The following is a 17,875-nucleotide window of genomic DNA, read 5'->3' as shown; positions in this document are numbered from 1 at the left end:
GCACTTCTTGATTTGTGCACAGTTCACTGGTACCTTGTTCATATGCATCACTCCAGCAGTTTTTTTTACAGAAGCTGTCAAACAATTAAATATAAAAATCCATATAAATATGAATGTAGTTGTTTTACACAAAAACAAATTTTATATCTACCATCAGAATGAAAAACTACATATGCCCCCCAATTTTCATCATCATAACTGCAAAAATAAACTTTTTTGGTTTAATACCAGTGTGCCCTCTTAATCTAGGGCCCCAGAGTTTATCTACTGTGCTCGGAAGAAAAGAGTCAACATTTTGCCGCCTTAGTGGACACTTCCGAAGGGACATTCACATCTGTGCAATGTCGCTTGACACCACTTGCATCTTCGATATTCCTATGTGCGCCTATTTCGTGGTACAAATGACATTTCACTCGTGCACAACCAAGTTAGGCAGGTTCAGTGATGCCATTGACCCAAGTTTTTTTGTTCTAGCAAAATAGGTATTGTAGCAGCTAAAAAATATATCAGAGCAAGGAAAAAAAAAAACGTTTTAACATAGAAACAAAACCCAGAGGAACATTAAAGGGACCCAGAAATGCCTTTTGTAAAAGTTACAAAAGGCCTGTATTGTCGCGTAGCACCAATATGGCGATGCAATGCCATTGGAATTATTGATCTACATTCAGTATTAGCTGCGCCAGAAGCAATTAAATGCACCTCTCCCCCCTTGCCCATCGATTCTCCTCCTCCCTCTCTGCTTCTTTCAAAGCAGCTGGAAACACTGAGAATAGCCATGTGACATCGCGGCGCTCGACTTCCGTTCTGCGCTAGCTACATTCTTGCGCCTAGGCACGCGTCAATCGATGCAAACCTGCCTTTGCCTCAGGATCGCGCAGGAAGGAGGAAGAGCAGTCGGAAGCCAATGGCAGTGACGTTGCCGGCGCCCGACGATCGGGCGAATCAGGGGGCGCCTCGCCGTTGTGTCAGCCGCGATCGCCTTTGCGTCAGCCGCGATCTGCTCGCTGCGGCATCACGCTCATTGCTGAGAAAGGCAATCTTCAAAAATTGTTTACAAATTATCCGTACCAAATTCCCCCGTTATGTGTTCTACCACCTGAATGCATTTGATTGCCACCTTCACAAGGCTTTTCTGGGTCCCTTTAACACACATTCCCTGAAACACAAAGATCTTTTACAGAATAGTGTTCTGCTATACTGGCCTAACCTATTCAAATGTAGCAGGAAGTAGCCAAATTTAGCTTTTGTTGCAGTGATTGCATTACTGCAGAGAAGCTCGTGTATTGGTGAAGTTCTGCTGCAGACTTGCACGTATCTTCGCAGTCCGTGTCAGCAGTTCTCGGAGCCCTCATGCCATGAAATAAACGTTTGTAAATTGGCTGAACGTGCATTTCCAGTTAGAGATGCGAATAGCCACTCTCGGTAGTTGTTTGACTGCTCAGGAAGTTACTACTTTCATGCAGAAGCTGAAATGCACAAGGCTTCTGCCACTAATAGAGGAGCTTGAGCTTGTAGTTTAGGCAGTGCTCAGCAAATCAGCTGGCATTCGCGTTTAATTCGCAATTTAAAGGGACACCAGAATGTGGAGCAAGTTGGCCTGTATTAGTAGGTGGGTGTCGCGAATAAATAGTTCAGCTGGCAAACATCATTGAATAGGATGCCTCAGGGCAGGTAGTAAGCTTTGTTTCAATTCCAATTTTGTTCAATGCCTTGCCTTGCATACGAGCCCATTCAAAAGGTGTATGCATGCAAGCGAACACAAAAGCCTATTGTACCCATTTACCACTAGCGCATATACGTGCAACATTGAGTGGAATTCATTACTTGAATTTAAATTTGTTGAAAATTAAGCTTCAATTACGAACTTACCAGAGAACAATGCCATCGGACAAAAGCTAAGAGAGGTACGGAACGTGCAATCTTTAGAAGGAAGAGTTATTCAGTCAAAAAAAAAAAAAAAGCTCCTGCCAAAATCCTAATGTGGGATTTGCAGTGTCAATAAATAAATAAAAATAAGACATATTGTTGGACTGTTAGGAACACGCATGCATCTCGCTCCTCCCGTTGTTCAGCAGTTCGGGCATACCATCACCGTCGAACACATTCCGTATTCGGTTGACGGCCCTGCAGTATTTGCACATTCTGTTTCACAGTACGCATCAACGGAGACAAACTGCCAAATGATGTGCAAACACGGCTTGAATGCGCTCTCTCCACTCGTTTCATTCTTGATGGAGCAACGCAAAAATTTTGCCAACATCACTAAAACTGCCAGACAATCACAGAAGGTGCGCTGCCATTCTAGCAGAGCTGTGGGCGATTTTGACCTGCACCGAACTCGAAACATCGCAGATTTTGGCGACACGCCCATCTTGAAGCAGTGCCAAAAAGTCACACACACACGAACCATAACTACGGTTAACCGATACCTTCGTATCGGTTAACAAACACAATGGCAGTCACTGTTGTGGTTGTTTACGCTTGCCTTCTGCACTAATGTCCTTCAACGATGATGGCAATGATAGTGGCTATCCTGGCTTCTGACGACTGTCCGCGCGTCGGAGATGCCCATGGCCGCAAACAGAACGACTTGTTGGCCACGGTCTTGCACTGATGATGACAATGACAATTGTTCTGTGCTTACAGACTAACCAAACTGCGCCATCAGCCACTTGAAAACGAGTGGTAAGCAACTAAGCTGTAAAAAAATGGCAATACAAACAGTAAACGTTACCATTCCCAGCACGACTTACCACAATTAAGTATTTCCGTACGAGCAGCGTACAGACAATTTGTTGTGGACTTCCACATGTCGGTTGAATGACGCACAGAAGCTCGAAAGTCAACACACTTTATTCCGTGTTCCAAATGCAACTGACCACCAACTGTACAGGGGCCCGCACGTGCCATTAGTGGTAGCACTGGTATCGTGGATGGAATAGTACGTGAATTACGTCACCCACCCCAGAAATGTGACGACAAGATTAATAAATAACAAGACATGAGAAAGAAACAGCGCACAACCATCAGGCTGTACGCGCCTCCAGCATTCTGAGCATGCCCAAGGAAAGAAATTAAAAAAAAAAAAGACAGATGGAAGGCAGGTGCTTTTCAGGCAGGAATCTTTGAAGACATGCGACTGAAGCGCACGTGTTCCCCATCGTCGGTCTAGGGAGGGTTCCGACTCTTCGGTTGACCTAGCAACAGAAAGAAATGTGACAAAGAAAGACGGTAGCAACAAAAACGAAATGAAAGTGCGCAGAAAAGCACCGCCCAATGCTATCCCCAGCATGAAGTGAACAGCACGGCTTCCAAGTTTGCGGAGAACTGCTCTTCAAGCTCTTTTCAAAAACTCAGTTGTATGTATGTTGTATCCCAAGTTGGGTACAACCTCTCTACAGCAGGTTAGCGCAAAGTACAAAAAAAAAAAAATTTCAGTCCAGAAACTTTGCTTGGCGATTCCAGAGAAACAGCAGCAACATTTGGGAGAAAGCTTGTGGAACGACTTTAGTTTTGCATGTTGACATATCTGCCTTGCGCAATGAGTTTACGAAGTCGCAGACCCGCAACGTATAACAGCAGCCCAGTGCAACTGACACTTCAGCAAAGAACGTAACTTACAGCAGTGCGGAAGTCTGTCTGCATTACAGTGAGCGCAATCCTCAGCTGGTTACATTGCAGCGGTCTCTTCGGGCAGTGACAAATTTGCGAGAAAAAGTAGCCCTCAATATTCACAGCAAAATCAACCTTTAATCGCGTGTCATTGAACTCGGACGGTACAGTTTTTGCCAAAATTTTATAGGCCACACCAAAGAATTCTACACCACAAAGAGTTTAATGTAAAACCTTAACGTTTATAATTGTGACCAAAATTGTTCCTGGCACTAATGAAGTGCTTTGTCCCACTTTCTGGAACAAAACGTTTTAGCATCGTTTAAAAGGTAAGCTTGGACTTCGAATTTTCTGTGCCCGACACGCTTCTGGCATGGCCTAGGAAATTTTGACAACGGCTGTACATGCCTCAAGGCCTAAAAACACGTTAAACTCTCTATCCTGAATAATCTCGCACAAATAAACTTGATTGAAGCTACGCTGTCAAAGCTGTTTACCTGTTTACATCATTTGGCACACACTTGGCCCACACACCGGACGTTAGAGTATACCGTTCGATTCATAAATTTGTTTTTCCAGCCTTCTTGGCACCAGTGTAGACGTACAATCTCGCAATACCCTGAAATCCAGCACACGGTGCCCTGCGTCGCTCTTAAGAACTAGGCTAGTAAAGAGAAGAAGTGTCTGGCCCACCCGCAAGCCCAGAACACGACAGTTTGGCTCGAAACTTTGTCTCCGTTGGCTCCTACTCTGAGATGTCAACGCAACTACTATGTTCACAACGCAGTGAAAGCCGCTTTTCACAAGATCCTCCCCGTACAAACGGGGGGTAAACCCCAGATGTCGCAGACAACTGTTACTACAGCTTTGAGGAGAAAAAAAAAAGAGTTGTAGAATGACAAAGTTTCCACTGCAACAAGTATTTAAGCTGAAGTACCCTGCTGCAAATATATTACTCCAATTTTCGTGGTGGAACAATGTGCTCTTTTCTTACGCACCTTGTTCGAAAACAACTTACAAAACAGTCAGTGTGGCAAAAATGCGAGTGACAGGTGTGTTCTGTCTCAAAATGGGGTACCACTTAGTGCGACAGCCCTCAAAGTGAATCGGTGGCACCACTTTACCCTAGAAGCAACACTGCCTCTTGGAGTGGCTTTCAATGTGACATGAGCCATGCCACGTGAGACCGACTACCATTGCCGCGAAAAATCTGCGGAATTAGTTAGTTGGTCCCCACAAATGAGAAAACTGGAAGAATTTGCTGCAAATTCTGCAGATTCTTTCGCAATCAAACAGCTAGGGTTTAATGCGGACGCAATGATTCCAGAAGGTGTAGACTGACACATCTAAGAAGAAACACTGCTCGTGGAAGTTCATTCCCGCAAAGAAAAAACAGCTCGCATCGAATATGTCCCGAGCGCTGTTTCGTTTCGGGGCCCCAGAAATCAGGCGCGAGGCAGTGGTGGCTGTCCCTACATTCCCCTAAAATGCTGAGGTGTGCCCTATGTAGCCCGCATAGTCAACTTAGCACACACGATAAGCAAAATGGACCCGCCTACACAACTAAACACCGGTGGCTTCCTCCAACCTGTCAGTGCGACAACTGAACAGAAACTAGTATTAGGCTTAACAGAATGTGCGTCGCTTGCACCTAGGTATCGTCAGAACAGTGTTGCCAACGTCATTGAAAACTTACGGCTAAATCGGCTGATTTTGAGACCTCTAGGAAGCTTTGCGGCACAGTGGCGCAAACTCAGATGCCTACGAGCTCGTTCAGAGGTGTTTGCGTCCCTATTCCTGTAAAACCCACACTTGTCGCTTTACCAACACCGGCAGTTCACCGAACGACAAAGTCACCAGAGTAATTACAGCGGCATATAACCAGGAAACGTTTTTTCTCGGTTCATTGTTGAGTTAATAGAAAGGAACGTGTTGCTCGGCATTGTCACTCGAGACGAACAACCCACCACACAGAATTCACCGACGGCAATCGCAATTTGTGACCTCGGGAAACACCATGTTCTGGTATTGTGCAAAGCCATGCATTTAGCGCCACGCTTGCAAGTCTTAGAAGACAACGGTGTTAAACAAAAACAGCCAAGCAGACACACACACACACACACGCACACACACCTCAGAACGCTACCGTTTGTTCTCTTTGGCCCAGTTTTGTGCGCTTGCGAAATGAAGGAATGCTGCTAGAGAATCGACGTTTGTTGAAGCAGTGTCTGTTGTGAGTTGACCTCTGTGTGTGATCCCTTGTTTTGTGTATGCTGCTGGTAGGTAGCGTGCGCAGTGGTAAATGTCAGGGATTTGGCCCCCCCCAATCCACTGGAAAATGAAATCTGACAAATACAGCATCTTGAAAAATGCCCACACATGCAATCGGCCAGTGAAGAGCCCAGTGTAAATTTTACTCACAACCTGTTATTTCTTAATGCTCTAATTTGCCCCGGCTGCTTTGTTGTTGTTTCACCTGACGATCAATTTAAAGTGCACAGAATTTGTTGCCACTAGTCGGTTCTCAAAATAGCATAGCGTAGAAAAATCAGGGAGGTAGGTCAGTGTCTGTTGGTTAGAACTAATGCCAGCTCTGGTGCCTTAGAAAAAAAAAAAGAAAAAAAGAAAAAAATTGTTGCACCAGCAAGGTTGGGAAGAGTGAGGGTACCACTGAAAAAGCAGCTTTTCTGAATGCTATGTCCGAAGAATGGGGTACAAACCTTTCTACTGAAACTAGTTTTCGAATAGCATCAGTTTTATTTTTCTCTGCTCCAACTCTGTTTACGTAAACAAAAGGCACACGCAATGGTGTCTTTTCTAGGTGAGGATCACTACCTCATCCACTGGCAAGACAGCACTAGTAAAATGCAACTTTTGTGGAAATGCCGTGAAGTAACTGAGATGAGTTTCAACCGCTTCCTTAGGTGTTCAACCAAATTTCGATCTTTCTGCTTCTTCCCTTCAAACGGCAGCTTTTAGTATTTGGTATGACTTGCGCAGTACAATGCATTTTTTTACCACCTTGGCTCGCAAAACACGACCGTGCGAGGGGGGGGGGGGATATGCAGATACCCTACAGAGTGTCCCCGGAAAAATGCACGAGTTTACCTCAAAACGAGAATGGCAGAACACAACATTTCCTCAGCATCTCACAAAATGCAAGGAGATTCAACAACGCCTGCAGCTTCACCAGGCCTCGGCGAGTTGTACAAGGCAAAGATACACAACCACAAAGAAGAAGCTACCAATCACTTCAAGCTCATCACAATTACACACACTCTATTTGAGACTGCCCCGTTGTTGTATCCGTGACACAGTCCAGCACACACAACAGCCACAAACGCAAACAGAGACGGAACTCTTGATTCGCCGTGCACTTGGAGCAGGGAGAGCAGAAACGGTCGATTCTTGCGTCTTTCTTTCGATCGGTCAGTCAGTCGACGGCAGTTCAAAGTGGGCGTGGCCACGAAATGGGCGTGGCCCCAAAGTGGGCGGAGCTAGCTTGGTTCAGGCGTGGGCGGCGGCACTGTCCAAATCCACGAGCGACTCGTGGTACGGTGGAGGTTCCTCGGTGGTCAGCAGCGGTGTACAAGCCTCCTCGGCATCTGAAATGACAAGAGACGGCTCCGCATGTTAGCGGTCGTACACACACACACACGCGTGCACAAACATCACACACACACACACCACCACTAATGCGTGCGCACGCGGGAACGACCACACACAACGACATTTTCTTTCTCGAGGGAGAAAACTGTCTGTGGCTTTTCTACAGTAGTGTCCGCTCTCTCGAGTCGCGTTTCAACACTGCTTAGAACAAAACTGCAATCTCGGTCGTCTTAATGAGGCGGCCCTACAGAGTGATCAGACCAGTACAACATTCATTCATCGAGGCTAAACATTTGAACAACACAGGTACGGCTTTTACAAGCGATTGCATGCATTAACGCCAGCTATGGATTCCGAATACAGAAAATGTTTTTTGAGGTTGACAGAGATGTGATACTGTACGGCGGTACAATTGACACTAGACGAGACTGCACTTTGGAACACGGCGAAACCTGCAAGAAAAGAGAAGGGCAATCACGTTAATGGTGTTGCACCCTAATAGTCATAACAAAGGACGCTTAATGATGATGATGATGATGATGATCATGTCGTTGCATGTCCCTTTGAAGCTCTAAAAAGGAGAAAGCCAACACAGTCAGATCAATGTAACAAGTGAAACAAACGGACAGTACACAAAATGAAAAGTGCAGTGTGAAATTGCAGTTGGAATTGCCCAACAGCTCGGTAAAGAAGCAAAGCAATTCGTGGCTGGGAGGAACCAATTTTCAGTGAGGCAGTAATTTGAACGCAATTCCGACAAGCGCAGCAATAGAACTTGCTCGGGGAAAAAGGACCCAACACACTTTAGAGCTGGCTACAATATTCAACAATACCAGCACATCCTTTAAAAAAAAAAAAAACGCCGTTCCCTATTTCTTCTTCATTGCATTTCCCCATAAAAAAAAATCGGGCGATCTCGTTGAAGACTACCAATTCTCTCCCACAACTTTCCTAGGCTCCAGCAAGGAATCGATAAGGTGCTCTGACTAAGCTACGGTGAGATTTTGCGCAAAAGACAATATTTTAGTGCATAATGGTAGCAGAAAAACAAAAAACAGTGTTTTAAGGTTAAAACGTTAAGGCATTACACTTGCTACCGTCATACCCTGCCACCCGCCTTCAATGGCAAGGCCGCAAGCATTGCGGTGATTACGACACAGTGAAAACAGGCTCTGGCAACAACCGTAGGCATCTTTATTCATCTACAAAAATCTCTTCTGCCCTGACTGGGTTCTCAGTCAGAGGGGGGACACAAAAACAAAAACACACAAACCTTGGTGGGTCACAGCACAACAGTCGAAATGCCATCAGTATACTCTCTCAACAGCATTGCAAAGGTCGCGAAACGCCTGGCGACGGGTGTCTTTGGGGGAGTTTATTGACTGCGCAAACTAACTTGCGACTACGGGCGCGAACTGCCCAAGCAGGGGAGGAGGGATAGAGAACGGACAGCCTGGTCTCCACTCAGTGACGACTAACCCGCATTAGGGTTCCGACACGAACCCTCAAACCCAACAAGAACACGGCAAAAAAAAACCTGTTAGTTTTAAACAGGGAAACAGAAGAACTTAAAAACGATGGACCAATTCGAATGTAATCTGCGCTATGAACATGTCACATGAAGAAGTCTTTGTACACAAATCTGACCAAGCATTGCTTTAGAAAGCACGGTGAGGGAAACAAAATCCTACCACAGACGCACATCCGAGCACAGAATCATCGCAACGCGGCAGTCCCGGCCTCGGACAGCGACAAAATTACTGCACTGCAAGCATTTCTCTTCGTTCGAAGCACGTCACGACAATGAGAAATTAGAGACAAGAAAAGGGGATTCACAGCTGCTGCTCTAAAGCAGGAGGAAAAAGTAGAGGAGCGTAGAACGCACGCGAAAAAGTCCCGCGTTGCGATCACCCCCCTACACTCAACACACTGCGATTTAAACTAGAGTTCTATCTTCTACACGCGCACACACACACACCACTTCCGCATTGTCACAAATTTTTTTGACACAGCTGGCCACCACTCCGACGGCGATAAAATCACTTCAGAGAGGACACCCACGAGCCGAGGGGAGGGGAAAGGAACGGCGAAAACGCGACGCCAACATCCGCGGCACACTCCTCTGGGCGTCGCCTCGCCTCGGAAGGCGACAACCTCTTTGGCAAAAGTTTGTGGCCCGTCGACAGATCCGTCCTCCTCTCCCCGGTCTTTGTCGCTGCTGAGGTCCTCGCACGGTCAACACATCGCAGCACCCTCACCCTCTCCTCTGACGAACCGAGGACGTTAGTGGGATCACGCCAAGCGACGGGGCCGCTCTTAGGTGCGGGTTCGTGCGGTGCGTGCAACGCGCGTCGCGGCAGGTGGCGGTGTCCTCCATCCTCGTCATGAGCGCAGACGGTGCGACTGTGGGAGCATCGCTTGCCGCCGCAAATCTACGGGAAGAAGAAAGAAGCAGACACGGGCTGTGTGCATGTGAAATCTGAAAAGAGGGGTTAAAGGGACCCTGCAACACCCTTTGAGAGTGCAAGTAAACCCGCGCGACGTTTAGATTACGCTGCCAGGAATACCTGGGCCAAATATTACATGTGCACGTGAAGCGGTGAACGCGCAAATCGCTGCGAAAGACGCGGAAAAACCAACCACGCTCTCTTCAATTTCCCTCATTATGCACCCCTGGCATGGCCTAAGCGACGTCATTGAGGCCATGGCTGTCCTAATGGCTGTCACTGGTCAGATTTCGCGGCTTATTTCTCGCATTTCCTGCGACAATCCACCGTCGTCGGCGCTGTGTACCAACCTGTTCCATGCCTGAACCTGTATGCACAGTTTTGGCGTTTCTTTTGTGCTTTGAGTGTGCGCGAAGATTGAGTGATGAACTCAAAACTACCCTTTCAATGAGACCACTCGACAACAACTGTTTATTGCTTCAAAAACACCCTACCAGCCTGAGCGTGCGCTTTCGAGCAGGTAGCCATGCCTGCTTTTTTGCGTCACCAGACCGGAATTACACCCCTCCTAGTTGCGGAGAAAAGGAAAAAACTCCCCGGCCTGTGACATATCGAAGGCCACCGAAGGGAACACCGCAAGCCGCCCCACCCCTCTCCGGGAGAAAGTGCGCAGCTTTCGTCGCGTTGTCCACGGTCAAGTTGAGAGGGAACAATTATGTGCGCTTTCTAATCGCGCGTAGTTTCGGTGATAGTGAACGGATTTTCATAATTCTTGTGGGAGGAGATTACCGGGACAATAGACTTTTCCCCAAAATGCATTCCGAGTAGTCGATGGTAAGTGCTGCAGGGTCCCTTTAAGTCTGTGTCGCCCTCGACAAGACAGAACGGCTCAGTCTTGGCGAGCCGTTCAGCCCGCCCAGCCCAACACCCCACTCAGCTCGTTAAAACTTTACGTGAAACGCCATGTTCTACCACTTTAGAAAGCGAAGGTACACTTCAATGTGACATTGGTAATAACGCAACATTGTGCCGAGAGGTGTAAACGCTTGATGCCATTGGCAGCACCAAATAAAAGGAAATCATTGTCATCAGCAGCATCCCAGAACAATCACATGGGCTGTGACGAGGGGACAACGTTATATACACACAATAGCAGTGCATTTGTTGAGGTGGATGGACCCACAACACAGTGGGCATGTCCAACAAGATTGCTAAAAAAAAAAAAAAAAAAGACCACCAAAGCCACAAGCTGCCCCACTGCACGCCCAGGCTAACATTCCCATAGTTTGCACACATTAAATTAATGCTCGCCAAAACGATTTATATTATATAAAAAAAACAAAGGAAAATGTTGAAGAAAACTGGAGGATGTCGTGTCTCAGGTGACACATATATTGGTGAAGAATTGCATATATTTGTGCTGTCTACAGGAAATATTCTTGCTTTTTTATGTTCCGTTGCATAGCACAATTCTGCTATGCGATTTCTAAGCGGGAAATATTCGTCATGTTAAAATTTGTGGGTGTGCTTATTCCATTTCGTGTGTTTTCACCGACTGCCTGGAAGGCCAGCAAGCCTTCAGTGCTTAGGCAGACCAGAAAAAAAGCCCATGTACAACAAAAGTGAATAAAGTGAATGAATGAATGAATGAATGAATGAATGAATTAAATACACATGCCGCTGGGTGCTTTGCACTGGTCAATTAGAGACTAGCTGCTTGCTCATGCCTGTTGTTGCACTGTCACCAGTAGCCTTAGCCATCAGGCTAAGGTTAGATTAGATTAGGTTAGATTAGAGTTGGACGGACGACAGGCAGGCTTATGAATTATGCACACGACACAAAGTACTAGCCCTCTCAAGCAGGCCAATTTAGGTGCACTTACGCCGAGTACACTTGCTTAAGGGGGGACATGGCTCTTAAAACAATCTTACCGTTTAAGTAAACTCTGTGAAATTTGTCGGCCTTGCTGCTTTTTTTTTCACTGATTTCAGATATGCCATTATTTCTTCAGTTGGTCAATTAGTTAACAAGATAATTAGAGATAATTAGCCATTTTTTGGGGGGAATACACAAAGCAGTTTTAGTCATACAACTGCAATCTTCATATTTTCCTATATGTACCCTGGTGACCGCAATGAGAGAATCAGTTTTTTAATGCACCGCTTGGAACTAATTTCACAGCTCGTTAAACTTTGGAGTGTGAAATGGGCACTCGAAATGGTTCCTTGCCACTGCTGCCACCAAGGTTTAATGAGCTGTAAAATCAGTTCCACACGGTGCATCAAAAAACAAATTCTCTTATTGCACTCCCGAGGGTTCATAGTAATGGAAAATACGAAGATTGCGGTTTTATGACCAACACTGCTTTGTCTATTGTTTCTCCAAAAATGGCTAATTATCTCTAATTATCATGGTAACTAAATGACTGACTAAAAAAAATTGCGCCCACCTCCCCGCGAGGGGAACCCTGTGTAGATGCGACGCATCGTGGGGTTCACTTGGTGTTTCCGTTGGATTGATTCAGAAATTGCGTGAAACGTGTCGGGAACGCGTATGATTATTATCTTTTATGATTATTATTATTTTTTATTGGCCAATCTTGGTCAATCTCTCTAAGTGGTATGCTTGGGGCTTCGCTGTCGCAACGACCTGTACTACATCATTGTTGCTGTACGTGGGAGCTTCTTTGCTTTTATTGCAAGTGTTAATCATTGCCCCATCATGCGTTGTATCAGTAGCATCTTGACGTAGTTTGAATGAGTCAAGGATATAAGGCGCGTTTGTAGCATCTGATTCTGTCTCGGTTTTGTGGCGCAGTGGGAAGAGCACCATGTACCTCGCGTTCCGCTCACAGGGTCATGTGATCGAAACCGAGCGCCGCTAACTATTATTTTTTTTTTATAGTGTAGGGGGAGGGGTGTGGATGGACAACGCCGTATGGAGGGACAAGGTGAGTGAATGAGATGCAGTCGCATCTAAAAATAATGGCATATTTGAAATCAGTGGAAAAAAAGCAGCAAGACCGACAAGTTTCACAGAGTTTACCTCACAATTAATGGAAGCTCTTTTAAGAGCAGTGTTGAAGTGCTTATTAGGCAGAATTGAGCAAAAGGTGCAAATGACGCTCGCCGAAGCAGGGTGTCGAACCAGAATTTTTTCGGGTTCGGTTCGGGTTCGGGTTCAAGCCTTTCGGGTTCGGTTCGGGTTCAGTTCCAGAGCACCATTCCGTTCCGGTTCGAACCGGTTCAAACGGGTTCAAACGGGTTCGAAGAAAAAAAGCAGACGTGTTTTTTTTCTGTTAATTTTTTGGGCTCGTTTTTCGTTTCCTTATCAAGTCGGCATAAAAACAAAGTCATAATGAAGGTTTCTTTGTGCAACTATTTTGTCTTGGCCAAACTAACGCGACCCTGCAACACTTCTTTCAACTTTTTTCTAAATCTTGAGTGCTCGCAGAAAGTAGTCAACCAACTCATCCTGTACATAGATTAAGGGGTCGCAAAGTGCCTCAGCCAAAAATTGCTGCTCTCTCCTCATCAGATAACTTAGAAACATGCTTAAAATATTTTTCTCTCCTTCCCGGTCTTGGCGTTCTTCGACCGCTGAATGACGTCATTACAGCGGTGTAGCGGCTATTTGTCGGCTTTCCTTAAGTTGCAGAATAGAATGCATTTGATAGCCTCTTTAATTAAAAAGAAAGCCACAAAAGCGAAGCAGAAACGGAAGGTGTATCCGCAGCGACGAGCAAATCACGCACTGTTGCTCTGTGCTGGCGATAGCTATAGTTTTCGCAGTGCTTCCAGATGCGAAGAGTGAAAGCGTTTATGGAAAGTGTTGATTGATTTATTTATTGTTTTTGTTATTTATTTATTTATTTATTTATGGTTGGGTTTGACGCACAAACGCTACACAGCCGGTGAGGTGCGCCGTAGTGGAGGGCTCCGGATTAATTTTGACCCCCTGGGGATCTTTAACGTGCGTCTAAATCTCGTACACACGGCCGTTTTCACTTTTCGATTCCATCAGAAAAGCGGTCGCCACGGCCGGGAATCTAACCCGCGTCTGTGTGCTTAGCAGCGCAACGCCTTAGCCACGGAGCCACCGCAGCGAGTTTATCTAAAGTGTTGAAAAGCTCCGTTAACTGTAGAAGCTACTGAAAATGTTTTTTATAGAAGTGGGATGAGTATGTGGTGCCAAAATCGTTGTTTGCCGCTAAGTTTGGTGGCCCTGCCAGGCTCGGTTGGAAACATTGTGCACGGCTGGCGAATAAACACCGACGAGAACAGCCGCTCGCGGTCAGTCACCGTCACCACCAGCACGCTGCGGGTCGTCACTCGGGTGGAGGGTACTACGACCCTCCCACGTTCACGAATGCGGGCCAAATCATGACAGGTAGGTCAATGATTACAACAATAACTTAAGCGAAATAAAAGGCTCGTTTGGACACTTAAGGCTGCCTATTTGTATGAATGTTCAAATCATTACTCTTTAATGCCGGAAGTGTACCTTTATTAATTTAACTTCGTTCATTTTCATGATTTATTTTATTTTATTCTTCGCTCATACGACTGCAGTTTTATCACGACAGTTGTTTTCTTGAGGAAACAAAAGATATGGCAGACGATTGCGGGAGTCGCTATTGCGAAATTTGAGTGCAGCGCGAACTGTAGTCTTCTCGGACACGGCGCATAGCTGCTGTGTCTTAAGAAGTGATCGCGTCCTCAAGAAATGCACGACGGCAATGCGGTATACTCTGTCGTTATCCCGTAAGGCGTTGCTGCCGTGGAGCATGTCTCGCTTGGTCTGGAAATTCCGCCCTCCCCCTCAAACTTTCGCCGTACTTTAATCCTCCGATTTCCTGCTCGCTCTATCTTCGGTAGCGTCTTCGTTCTCTCGGTTACAACGAGACCGAATCTGAGAAACTATGCGAAACAACAGGAGCCGGCGCTTAAGGACTGCGCTCTAACGCATGGATCTTCATAGCCACCGCTGCGCCGCCCTGTGATCCACTCCCTTCGCCGACCAGTGACGGGCCGAACATCGTCTCCAAATAATGCGTCCTCGCCACAGTCTTCTCGAAGGCGAACATGTACACTCGTGGTCAGGTGGCAGCACCCAGCTCGCTTCTAGCGCCTCCCCTATCGGTGCATCCTAACCAGAATCTTCTGGCAATGGGCAGACTGCCTCGACCTACTAAGCAGACGACCCGTCCGTCCACAATCGTTTTCGGTACCTTTGAGTGTCGCCGTGGTGGGTCATTTTGCGTCTCCCCGCCGCCCCCCCCTCCCCCTTCCCCTTCCGAGGGCGGCTCGTGACGGGCCGCCCCTCGTCCCCAAATCATGCATCCTCACCAAAATGTTCTGCCTGGCAGGCAGGCATGCAGGCTGGCAGGCAGGCGAGCAGGTAGTTTACTGGCAAGCGGGTGGTCTCTTTGGCGGGCAGGAGAGCCTACGTGCCCGCCATCTTTTTTTTGGATCCATCAGATGTTACGCACGCACGCACGCACGAACCCTTATTTTCGCCCAACGAGGCAAAAAAAAATGCATTGTAAATAAATCGGTTGGTCTGCTACGCTTTTCATCTACCCAAGTTTCAACGGCGCTGTAGCTTTAACACGGAATCATTAGCAGTGCTAGAAGTAGAAAACAGTCCGGCGTCGGCGTCAGTTTCCGACTGCCAAGCGTGGCAGGTGGCATTTAGAGCAATTTCATTCTTCTCATCTTTCATCTGCTAACGGAGCTGTTAGAAAGAAAGAACAACTATAAATACTCATTGGACGGCGTGTATAGGACGGCGTTGGATAGGGAACCCCCGGAGACAGGAACTTGCCAATGGCCCTTCAGGGACCGGTGACAGCGATTGTGCTCTAGGAAAGATGATAACCAAGTGAAGTCACAAGCAGCAGTAATGATCACTTGTAGAGAGAGAGAGAGAAAATGAAGTTTAATTAAATCGAGGCAAAGTTCCAGAGAGGCGTCCTCATTCGAGGGGGCCGAATCGACAGCCGTTTCAATCAAGAGCAACTGATCTTCCAGGCCGGAGCTGGCCATGGTTGTCTCCCAAATCTCTATGGAAACGTGGAGGTTGGGTGGATGTACGGTACATTTGTCGCAGCCGCCTACTATGCGTATGAGGTTCCCAGGCTCCCCACAGAAGCGACGAAATGGAGAGAGTTGTGTCCCGCCAAAGAGGTGAAGTCTGGTGGTGTGTGGGAAGGTGTATACCCGCAGGGCGCGGAGCAATCTGTCCTGGTTAATCATCAGTGATTTGTGCTGGGAGGAATGCGCCCTACGCGAGAGCCTGCAGTGCTGAGTAATTTTCTGGTGTGCGACTACAGGATGCATGCAGTCGGGCCCGGCTTCATCAGCGCTGGCTAAGGGGGTCAAATCTCGAGCCACGAGGTTGGTGATCTTGTTTACCGGGGATGCCAGTATGAGCTGGTGCCCATACAATCGTGCCTGGTCTCGTTGGTGGTCTCTGATTCATCATTGGAAGTGTTGTAACATGCAATCGATCGTTGGCAAAGTTGGGCCATGCCTGCTAAGAGCCTGTTTTGAGAGTTTTGGCGCCGCTTTGGCTAAGCCCACGTGCTATCGCCGCTTCCACAGCTTGGAGGGGGCTGTGTTCGGGGGTTGAGATGCTACACGTATGGGAGGCTGCAGAACGGTAGCACAAAGAAAGAGAAGGTATTGAAGAATGCTGTCGGGCGTCTCTTGCATCAAACCAGTTGATTGTTCCTCCCTTTTTTTCTTTCGGTTTAGTTTCTTTCCAACTGTCTCCCCTCATATATATACTAGTTTTGAAAACCCTTGGATGAATATAAAATATGCATTAGGCAATTATTTATTAACTATAGTGCGAGATGTCAATTTTAATATAGAAACAACATAACAGCGCAATACGGGCATAAAGAAAGACCTTTTAAAGCATTCAGGTGGTCGTCACATAACTTTGCGGCTACTTTGTGCGTGACAAAATTTCCTGATTGGTCGAGAAGGAGAACGCTGCAAAATCTCCAAATGCCAAGGACCCCAAAGATATCCTGGTTGGTCCGACAGTCTAATCCGCCTTAACTGACCCGCTAATTCCTGTAATACCAAATAATCAACACACCAGTCCCACTATAATTCACATTAGCTCATTCACTCACCTAATTAATCTACCCCAGTCTACCCGCTAACCAGCATTAATCGACTTTAATCCATCCGCCTCTTAAGTTGAAGGTTGAGCAGATTCAAGATAACATGAAAATGCTATCAAATATACTTTAAAAGTGGAAATTGGGATCCCCCATTTTTTATATCTTATGTTCTCTTAGAGCAGTAACCAAAGAACACAACGGCACTTGTATACAAGAAAAAGTGAGGTTAATTTTTAGAACTTCGAGTGTTTGTGTCTCAGTGCTGTTTTTATATAACTGCCCCATCAAACTAAATTAAGTAGAAGATATTGATTTATTGTTGATGGTGTCCCTGAAGGCCTTCACAAACGGACAGGCATGCATGCGAATTAACAACACATTGAAAACTTTACACGGTTTTAAACACAATGCAGATAGAAACCATGAAGAATATTCCATGATATATTTCGTCGGAATATGCGTTCTAACTTAAGTTATGCTAAATTTAAAAGATAATTGGGAGAGATGGGCGGTACCTAACGCAAACTGATACGCACAACTTTGCATTAAATCATTTAGGGCAATAATTAGAAGGGAACATGATGGGCCGTGGGAACTGCAGATATTGCAAAATATTTCATGGTGCTGTCTGGCGAGTGGCAAAATATCTTCACACGCAAGGTAGGGTACCGAAATGGAAAACTAGAAATCACATTTTTGAGGTCCCGGAACCGGTTCGGAGCGGTTCCTTCGATTCGTTCCGGTTCGGGTTCAGTTCCAAAATGGCGGAAAGAATACGGTTCCGGTTCAGTTCCGGTTCCGGGCGAAAATTCGGGTTCAGTTCCGGTTTTCGGTTCGGTTCCGGTTCCGGTTCGACACCCTGCCGAAGAACACACTTGGATTGCACACAGTGCAGCCCATCGAGTGAATAGCATCGTCAAGCAGGGGCCCCAGCATAGTGCAAAATAGTGCGAGGCAGTGAGCACTTGAACGAAATTCTGCGACGTCATTGAGAAATTTCCGGAAAGCACCCAGGAAGTTGCCACTGCCTCATCTGTTTTCATTACCTTGTTTTCATTCATCCGTTTT

At 46.5% G+C, this 17,875-nt stretch overlaps 1 protein-coding gene across 6 annotated transcripts in view; it reads right to left on the bottom strand.

Moving 5' to 3' along the window:
* Window positions 1–2,835: 2,835 nt before the first annotated feature.
* Window positions 2,836–17,875, bottom strand: part of LOC144175890 (cholinephosphotransferase 1-like) — a 56,753-nt gene continuing 41,713 nt past the window's right edge. For 4 of the 6 annotated variants that reach the window (XM_077704950.1, XM_077704947.1, XM_077704953.1 and 1 more), the window contains one exon: window positions 2,836–7,217. Coding sequence is in view for 4 of the 6 variants with exons in the window: in XM_077704947.1 (XP_077561073.1) it covers window positions 7,120–7,217 (98 nt within the window). In the remaining 2 variants the exon portion in view is untranslated. Of the gene's footprint in view, window positions 7,218–8,392; window positions 9,654–17,875 lie in introns of those variants that run through there. The other 2 variants (XM_077704949.1, XM_077704948.1) reach the window with 1 other exon arrangement.

The sequence above is a fragment of the Haemaphysalis longicornis genome, unplaced genomic scaffold (genome assembly GCF_048455015.1).
Source record: "Haemaphysalis longicornis isolate Haplotype H1 unplaced genomic scaffold, Haemaphysalis longicornis Haplotype H1 scaffold_3, whole genome shotgun sequence".
Classification (NCBI taxonomy): Eukaryota; Metazoa; Arthropoda; class Arachnida; order Ixodida; family Ixodidae; genus Haemaphysalis; species Haemaphysalis longicornis.
The sequence above is the reverse complement of the archived record's forward strand: the minus strand, read 5'-3'. Positions and strand labels throughout refer to the sequence as shown.